Raw genomic sequence first — 9942 nt, forward strand, 5'->3', positions numbered from 1 at the left:
GCCCGTCTCTGAATGTTCTCATACACCATCTTTTTTGATGGTGTCATGTGAAGGAACACATTGTTACAATAAAGCAGATTGGTAAAATTGTTACCTTGTAAATTGTTTCTGCTGTGTAAGGACTTATATTATGCCGTATACGCGACAATAACTTTACTCTAGATGAGGCTTTTTTTATTGTTTTTTCGAAATGATCAGAAAATGTCAGGTTCTTGTCCATCTTTACTCCTAGATATTCGTATTCTTTAGATTCTGTGATCTTTGTGTTATTGATCTTGATCTCCATAGGTTTTGATTTCGAAGTTCTCTGGTGTGTACCATAAAGGACGCACGCTAACTTTTTCTTGAAAGGAATTTTCTTATTTTGAGCTATATAAGTGGAAATGCACAGCATAGAAAATGATGGTCCATTACTGGACAAAATATCGCAAGGGTTGCAGCATTACTTCAGTTTAACCAATTTATCTGGGATGCTGTGCAGCTTAAGGAGCGCCATGCTTAGATTTTAAAGAGATGGCCTAAATCTGATTTCTCCAAAATCCGTTTTCGTTGTGTCATGATTCCGTCCCGGTGATGTCCTTCAAGTATACTTGAATGCATTCATATGTGAAGGTTACCAAAAGCAAATCTACTAGCGAAATGTGTGCTAAAACTATTAAAATAAAAGTGCTTTATGCATGTGCTATATATATTTACATATTCAGGTTCGATTCCTTAGAATGCAACCAGTGGCGTGACGAAGGAGTCTTGAGACATTTAGCTGAGACAAATGATCCAATAATGGAGTAGATAACAATGAGGACGCTGTTACAAATATTTGTGAAACATTGAAGCAGAAAAAAACATTAAAAAAGGCCTTCGTAAACTTAGAGGCTCTGAGCTTTATATTTCAGTTTTAACGCTGTAGAACGCTGTTTTGGGAATAGGTTTGAACTTGAACGTGTGTGAATCTATGAGTATCTCTGGTGGTGTGTTTTAGTTATCGAACAAGACGCCCTGGATTGAATAACAAATGACATGATACAACCAAGAATGAAGCGTGCATTTCTGTAGTTATCTTAAAGTATACAAGTTATGAGAAAATTCGTGGTTTCAACGTCTAAGGTTCATTTTATTGCAGTGCAACCAACAACAGATGAATTGGCTTGTGGCCCTTATGTTTGTGCAATTGGTAAAAGAGTTCTAGAACGATCGACTGGGTCTGTGGCAAAGACTACTGCAGCCATACCAATATAGCAACAGCACTTCCTACGGCGGCAGAAATAACAACTGCAAAAGATGCAGTGGCCAATGGAGGAGAGGACGACCTTTCACCTGAAGAAAAGAAATTTGAATTAAAGTACATTCTTATGAATGAAATAAGCCTAAACATTTATATCAAATGTCATTTTATTAGCATAAATCGAGTTTAAGGGTCTTAAAGTTATTGGTCTCGCTCTTTCGAAGCCTATCTACACTTTGAAACATTCTTAATCTTTACCTCTGAAGTATGTTACAATAAAGAACGTCAGAACATAGATTCAAAACTCTAAGCTAGGAAATATACATATATACCTAGAGGTGGATCGAAATGGCCTAACAGAAATACGAGAACATGACTTTAAAGGATCTACGGCTCTAGGATGAAAACCTATTCATTCTTTCTACCCAGTGGGTTGTCGGTACAGCCCGTTTGCTGTTCAAACTAGCAAGTGTAGAATCTAGCTACATAAAGCAGAGGCGGATCTAGGGGGGTGCTATGGGTGCTTGAGCACCGGTCAGAATTTTCGGAGATATAACATTCAATGCATTTTCTCTAATCTCTGAAAAAATCTCCTTTTAGATGATGTAAATGCATTTTCCAGTAAACATAATGTAACATACGGTCATGCGTTAGTTAGCATAACCTGTATCTGCTTTAAACTATAAATAGCTAGAAATTTCATGTTGAGCTGCCCTGGAACCAATTTTTTTACTTGTCCATCAAACCACACTCTCGGCCAATGAGCTACTTCAATTCTACGGGTGCTTGAGCCCTATCAATCAACCTCTAAGGTCAAAGTTGCAACTGAGCCAATCACATCACGCTCTGATATGTTTTTCCGCAATGTCGAGCACCCCTATCAATCAAAACAAGGCTTCAACCAATCCGTTTGCCAAATTTCGGCTCATCTGAGCACCCCTATCAATCATTTAATAAACACTGGTGCATACCGTCACTGAAACGACTAAACCTGTTCGTGTAGCAGCAATGGCGGACATAAAGTCGTTGCTGTTGTAGGTCTTCTCGATTATTGGTTGCCAGTCGACTGAAGAAATTGAAACGGAAAACGAGCTTTTGAGTATTCAGTCAATCGTGAGAGAGGTTTTTGATAAGAGCGTGGTGGATGGTGTCGTGACTTGTGGAAATACACAGATCGATGAGTTCGCTGAACTGCAAATGCCAAAGGTTCAAGTACTGTCCCGTGGAAGTTCTGACCTTCGGCCTTTCAGGTTGGTAGTTTCCTTTACCAGGCTTTAAATGCACAACGTTTTAACAGAATATTTCTTGGATTAATTCAACAAAAATATCGAATTTTACAGAGAAAAATGCGCACCCCCAAAAAAGTGGTGCCAAGGATTTTTGGTTGTTGGGGTGGTATGGTAATTACTACCAGAAAGAATTCGATACCCATTTCTTGCCAAATGCAGATGACCCTAAAAACGTACTACTTCAACAAGGTACTTAGTAAAACAATCAATTTTTATCAACAAATTCTTACAAGTATTGAGTCATGGTAAAAAGGCCTTCTCTATAGGGGTCATTTGAATTCGGCGTGATCGCTGCTGTTTCATGCGATACTTGCATCCATTGTTGACAACTTGCTATTGATGGAAATTGTTTTGTCAATCAGTACGAGGTTAGTTATGAAAATCACGACTCGATAATATTTAAGTCAATTTTCGTATAGTAATGGTCAGTTAACGTATCAATGATTCATTTTGCTTTTTTTTGTTTGAAACATTTTAGCTGCCTTTTTACAAAAATGAACCAGCGCCTGAATATTGCAGAGCAATCAAATATTGACTAGCGACCTAAAATGTCATTCATTGATTAATGTGATGTACAAACTGCGAAGGTAGCAGTGTTATTTTTAACTAGCATTGCTAGAAAATAGGCTTCTTACAAAAGAGATAATTTTCTATATAGTTATGCTTTAATACCTGAATTTAAAAAAGATTAATTTATCAAGATGGGTGTTGCCTTCATTTAACCGTAAAGAAAAGTAGGGTGTGGCATTATTATGGCTATTAAGGCAACGCCTTTAAGCACCCCTCAGATTTTCCGCTGGATCCGCCTCTGCATAAAGCGGGAAAAAATTCCAGTGGGTAGAGAATAATCATCTTGTGTATTTGGGAACGGAGACTCCCAAAGTTAGGAAATTGTTTCTTCTGTAAACTTGAACTGTCGTTAAGCCTTTTTTTAAGTAGCCATGTCCTGTTTAAGTACGTTGGTATGTGTTTGATTAAAAGAAAAAGAAACTTACTGTACGCCATGTAGCCTATCATGATTCCTCGATAGGTAGAAGACGAAAGTGGTCTGTGGTAGTAGAAGTAAACATAGCTTTTCTTGGCGGTGTAAAACGTTGGTGACTTTGTTCCGCAGATCCTGCCACTAACAGAAGTGCCATAAGAATGGATCGATGTGTTCGAAGAGTAGCTCATCGAAGAAGCTGAAAAAGAGGTACAAAGATCGGTTTAGCTGCGAGTAATTGAAAGCTGAGAACAGTGGAGTCTGCTCGCAGGCTATCTCTAATAAAAAAAGTTGGTCTGGAAATGCTGCTGGCATCAGATTTCAAAATTTGTGATGATGATGATGATGATAATGACGGCGAGGAGGATTATGAGGGCCTTAAATGAAGTTGATAACGTAATTTGCATTTACTAGATGAAAAGGATACATAAATTTGTTTTGAACTAAAATTCTGCCGTGACAAATTTGTGCCGTGTTCAAATCTTATCCGAAGAAAAGTTCTTCAGATTATTTATTTGAAATTTTTCACGAATAAATTTGCTGTGGTAAATAGTCATGAAGAATTAATTAAAAGGTCCTTCTGTACCCAGGTGGTATCAGGACAAACAAGGGACAGATTACCATGGGTGACAGAGCCTCATCCTTTGACTCTCTGAGGCTCTGGCACCCAGGGAAAAGGCAGATATCGCTGACAGGTCAAATGTGCCAAGTGTGCCAGTGCTAGAGCCTTTAAAATCAGATGATAGCGAAGGGTATCAATGTCTTGATCCTGTGTACAAGTCTGTAAGCAAGCCCAAAACCATACATTTCGAATACGAAGGCTAGAATACAATGTCTTACCTTTTACTTCAAAGTGGGGATCAGTTGAGTAACAGTAGAAAGAAGGTATTCTGTACAATGAAACATCCATAACAGCAACCCTCAAGGAAAAATTACCGGCGTAATGCTTTTTCCAACATGGAGTGCTACTTGATAAGTAACCTGACGGCCAACCAGCGGAATAGTAAATTGCTGCTGAAGACGAGCCAGTGTTACTACAAGAAGAGAATAAACAAACATTAAGTTGAGCCAGAAACACAGTACAGTTCCCATGCATGCAGAGTCCCAGTTAAGCTTTTATCCGTTGATTTTGCCGTTTCACGATAAAAATTTGAACAGTAAGAGAAGTAGAAATCGTCGTCATTTCAGTACTTTATTATCAGCCAGGGTTTATAGAAGTCTTGTCGAGTCGACTCTAATCGAAAGCAAACCTTGTGTTGTATTGTCATGGCGTAATTTTAAAAAAAGTTCGTCAGGAAAAGTTGGCTGCCCTTGGCCGCATATCTGTAATCAAACTTTGTCATTTTGCATGTTCATAAATTCCAGTAATGCTAAAAAAGTTTAAATTAAAGTCTATTCAATTACAGGGAAACTAGTGTCGATTTAAGGTTGTATAATGCATGCAAACTGTGCCATTAGCTAAAAGTTTGAACGGCTTTGCCGAAGATAATTTCATTGTATAGCACGACATTAGGAAATTTCTAATTCTTATCTAGTAAGATTATATTTTTTAACCTTCTAATATCAAGAATTTTTAGCTAAAATTTCATCTGTATGATAAAGAATGAATGTAAAAAGCAAGATGTAACCAATTTTTTAAATGATAACAAAAGGAGTAACTTAAATGAAGACATGGAAACCTGTGACTTTTGCAGTGTTAAGTACGGGCTGATTGCTGAAATCATACATGAACTGGCTAAAAATGACATTCTGTTATAATTTCAACAACCTTCAAAAGAATTATAACAATAGCCAACTTCATCTAAAACGATCAAAAAGAAAGTATTTTTGCAATTCTATCATTTGTGTGAATTTTCTTTATTCTTTGAGTTTTCAATTTTAAGTCCTGTGAGAAGAAGGACCACTAAAAGTTTACCGTCTGTCCGGATTTGGCCCGCATGACGTAGGTTGTCTATCACTGATTTAATCGAACGACTTATCGAGATGTGGTAGAAAAAATTATATTTGTGAAAGTGGGTCTAGCACACGTATAAAAACTGATCTTAGACTCTAATCTTTACTTTTTGGGTGACCTTGAAGAAATTGTTTTTTAAAAGTAGAGCCATCCCTTAACTCCTATGTCCCTATCTGCGGAAGGGTGTAAAACCTGCCGGGTCTAAATACTGGTTCTCACACAGCCAACGACCGAAAAAGGTAATTCACAGCAAAATAGCATTTTAACGCACCAATACCATGCCTTATTTTATTTCTATAGATTCAAGGATGGTTTTCAAAGTTGTGCTTAATGACTTGAGAGAGGATATATGTGGTGTGAACGTAGAATCACTGACAATAGATGGACTAAAAGAATATTGTAAACTTACTGGCACATGGAGCTGGGGTAAACACCCATCCTTGATAATGATTTGCTTTTTAACTCGTATGCCACTACAAAGCCTGACCGTGTAATTGAGCTGTCCGATTTGAAGACGATCTTTGCGTATCCGTCATGGGAATACATAGTGAATGGCACTTTGTCGACCATGTTATCGGAGCAGTATCTCCCAATGCTTCTGTATGATCTGCAATTTAACAGAATACAAATTACAGCAAAGAAGGGATGGTGACCTATATGCAGCAATATATTGATCAATATGCCTCTTTAATGCCAGAATATGTTGAAAAATGCATTAAAGGTTTGTGGATTAGAATTGGCATGCAGCACTCTTCGATGATTTTTCAATATAACAGACAAGCTATTCAGATATCAAATTTTATGTCATGCATTTCAAAACTCGCTCCCATGAAAGAATAATCTTCCTAGCCAGGGTTCTACAACAGAATCAAAAATTTTTTAGCAAATATCATCCATCATCCATTCGAATTGTTGTTTCCAATTGTTGTTTCGGACAATCAAATAAATCAATTTTTTCTGGAAGTAGAGAGTAGAGGGACCGCATGTTTGTCAAAAATTCTTACGTCATTATCATGGGCAGTGTGGAGCAATTAGCAGATGAAGATTATTTGCCAGAGATAGACCATACCTTCACTTTCATTGTTTTTATACATTTTAAATAACTTGCTTGATATTTGCAGGTTAAAACTACAAAGGATATGATATTTGTGAATCTTTTAATAAAACTGCTGTGGAGGACGAAATTCATTTTTTATTAGTTTGTCCCCTTTACGAGACTGCTAGGAATTCTATGTTATCTATGATTTATTCAAAATTTCCCAGAATATCATCCCTTGACCTTTGTGATAAGTTTATTTGGCTGATGAGTCAAGAAGATACGGATTGTCTGATATCGATAGCCAATTTTATATCGCTGGCTTTTGAGTCACGGGAATCTTTTGGGAAGTCCTCTACGTGCATATCCTCGTAACGTAAACTTTCCAGCTCGTCATCATTTTTTTATCTGTTTATCTTTGTTTTAGCTGTTTGCTGTTTTCTGAGATTTATTGTTAATTTGTAATTATGTTAACTTGTAAGTATAGTAATTCTGTTTGCTGTTTTCTGAGATTTATTGTTAATTTGTACTTATGTTCTGAGATTTATTATTAATTTGTAATTATGTCAACTTGTATGTATGGTAATTGTGTTGGCGATGGGCCATTTCGGCCTACAAGCCTTATATATAAAAAAAAAAAAAAAGAATATTATTGTGACTATTATGACTTTTGATTAAAAGATTATTCAATTTTACAAACAGGGGATTTAACAAACGTCAGTTCATGTCAACACTTGCACTGTGGTAAAGGAACCTGTCCTATGTCTGGCGCCATCTTGCTTTCTTAACAATGGACTCGAAAGAAGTCTAGCAAGTGTTACGTACTCCAAGACTGTCCATAAGGAACGTATCAAAAATCTTTAAAAGCAGATTAATTCTTATATCCTTTCAATTTCAAGGTGGCTCTTCTAAAAATATAATTAACTCAAGAAAAGATTAGTAACTTCCTTTCTTGTGACTCATGAGCAACAAGTTTGTCTGAAATTGTAAACGCAATTGTTTTGACCCCTCTTGGTCATTGATAGCAATGGTATGTCATACAAATGATTATAGGAAGCAACTTGAGTAGTGTTTCAAGCGATGCACTGATGTCTTGATTTACAAATCGTTAGAAGAAGTAATTGGGTGTAGAAAATTTTCTGGAAGCTGCGCAAAATGGAAAAATTGTTGCCGCCAAATCAAGAGCTGATAGTTCAACGTGATCAGCCAGATTTTTGATAGCATCAAATGTCAGCTCAAAGGCATCATATCCCGTTAGTCAACCGTTGAGAGTTAGCAGTAAGCTATGTTAAAAAATTGGAAGCATTCAATTTTTAGAAAGAATTGCATTGCAAAAAGGCAGTTTTCGATCCACAACTGTGTATATATTTTCCATCGTGTTCTTTCTGAACCTCATTCTGACGGTTTATGCTCTGAGAAGTGTCAGACGAAAAGCTTTTAGTATGTCGTAAAATATTTGCTTTTTTCAAAGCCATTTTCAAAAAGGCAGTTCAGAGAATTGGCGTAATATTTTGCATTGAAAGTAACAAACACCGATTGATTATTGAAAATGTTGTCTGAGAACAATTTGATGTATATTGTAATCAAGTTGCTGCTTCACTACTCTATGGCAGCTCTACTAGGGGACTGCGGGGACATGCTCCCCCGTCCCCACTGTATTTCGTCTAAATTTCAACGAGAAAATGGTAGAGTAGGGATTTGCCCTGAAACCACCAAGAACCGGTCACTTGGAACTATCTTAAATCCCCTGTAATTGTTTTGTTAAATAGGACATTCCGTATTTCCTCTAAAGAAAGTTTATTGCAAAATCCACTTTTGGGTGCGGCGTTCAATAGATGGTGGCAGTAATCAGAAGGTGGTGTTAATCAGATGGAGGCGTTTAATACTGTATAAAAGTGTATAAACTGAATCATGACAATGAAAGTACTGTAAAAAAGATATCAACATACTTTAAATAATGTTTACTTGTCCAAGAACATGCAGTAAAGATTGTGTGAAAATGTTTCAAAGTCCACAAAATTTATATCAACGATATGGAAATGTTAAGGAAGTTAATCAGATGGAGGCGTTTAATACTGTATAAAAGTGTATAAACTGAATCATGCCAATGAAAGTACTGTAAAAAAGATAATAACAGACTTTAAAAAATGTTTACTTGTCCAAGCACATGCAGTGAAGATTGTGTGAAAATGTTCCAAAGTCCACAAAAGATATATCAACGTTATGGAAATGTTAAGGAATGTCTATGATAAACATGTGAAATGAATATTTCTTTATTTTTTGTTTGATTTGTTTTCTAATGAACCCCGCTTTTCAAGATGCGGCGTTTAAAAGAGGGCAGCGTTTATCAGAAGGCGGCGTTTTTTACATATGTTGGCTGAAAATGCGGCGTTCAATATCAAGCGGCGTTTATGAGAGGGCGGGGTTCATTAGAGGAAATACGGTTTTCCTTTTCTCTTACATACATGGCTGATGATCCCACTGGTGTGTTCGCAGTTCAAAGATAGAATTGAAAAATGCTTTGTTTTATGACAAAGAAACATTTATTATTGCAACTATTGTATAAGAAACAATTGATCAATGCAAATTGTAATCAAGGTATTTCTTCATCAGTAAGGTGTGATAATCCTCGACAAATGGGGAATTTAGGAATTCTTGGAATTCTCCAGCTAACTGTCAAGAGATTTGCGAATGGCCCAAATGTTGATCTCGGGTGGAAACTGCTGGTAAAAGGTTATTTAAACTATTATAAAGTGACAATATTGAATTGAGGTCATACATGAAAAGTGCCGTGATACTCCAGAGACCGTGGTAATGGCAGTGCAATAAGCCGATAATTGAGAGAATTTGTACTGCCTGAGCTTGATGGGCACAACGGGAAACCAAATGTATTAAAACAAAAGAAATATAACGTTTAATTGCTGAAATAGTAAAAAGACGAATTACATGGGGCTTCCACAGACAAATCAAGAAACGCTTTCATTTGAATAAGTTCTGCCTTCTTCTCGTCGATCAAGAAAAGTGTCAAAAAATTTAGAACTGCTTTTTTTCTGAAATTCTGTTTTCACATCACGAAATTCATTTTCAATCATTGTACTTTCGCTTAATTGTTTAATTTTCAAGAAATCTTTTGCAAGTATGTGTTACCTATTTTGCTGCTTCGATATATATAGACTGTTTATTATTTCAGTCTTTTCACTCAATTCAATTTTATAAAGTTTACAGTGAATGGCATAACTTCTATAGCATGTAAAACCATGGGCACCGACACAGGTTGGAAAATTTATCACTCAAATTAGTGGAGCGGGCCAAGGGAAATTTTATCACTTATAACAAAACATTTTTAAAAAGCCCTATTGTTTTGCAAAATGTGGGGCCTATAGCACCCCGGACCTGTACCTGCTAATCTGAAACAGGCAACGGATATCTTCGGCATGGACAAGTTTTCAGTCTATTCTA

The 9942-nt window shown here is 36.5% G+C and overlaps 1 protein-coding gene across 1 annotated transcript; it reads right to left on the minus strand.

The window, feature by feature from the left end:
* Nucleotides 1-1192: 1192 nt before the first annotated feature.
* LOC135683694 (uncharacterized) lies at nucleotides 1193-6422 on the minus strand. The gene is made up of 4 exons (XM_065199025.2): nucleotides 5857-6422; nucleotides 4334-4527; nucleotides 3507-3692; nucleotides 1193-1314 (listed from the first exon to the last, which is right to left on the minus strand). The coding sequence occupies exons 1-4, from the start codon at nucleotides 6015-6017 to the stop codon at nucleotides 1214-1216; spliced, it is 642 nt and encodes a 213-aa protein (XP_065055097.2). The 5' UTR covers nucleotides 6018-6422; the 3' UTR covers nucleotides 1193-1213.
* Nucleotides 6423-9942: the final 3520 nt, after the last annotated feature.

This window comes from Rhopilema esculentum, chromosome 7, assembly GCF_057945365.1.
Source record: "Rhopilema esculentum isolate cy_ngs chromosome 7, ASM5794536v1, whole genome shotgun sequence".
In the NCBI taxonomy this organism is placed as follows: Eukaryota; Metazoa; Cnidaria; class Scyphozoa; order Rhizostomeae; family Rhizostomatidae; genus Rhopilema; species Rhopilema esculentum.

Bases quoted from the DNA above. Each gene is read 5' to 3' on its own strand.
- LOC135683694 (XM_065199025.2), bottom strand. From the start codon at position 6,017: ATGGTCGACAAAGTGCCATTCACTATGTATTCCCATGACGGATACGCA. The intron at 3,693-4,333 runs GTAAGACATTGT...CCTCTTTTTCAG, and splicing joins TCCCCACTTTGAAGTAAAAG to CTTCTTCGATGAGCTACTCT. The intron at 1,315-3,506 runs GTAAGTTTCTTT...TCTTTTCTTCAG, and splicing joins GATAGGCTACATGGCGTACA to GTGAAAGGTCGTCCTCTCCT.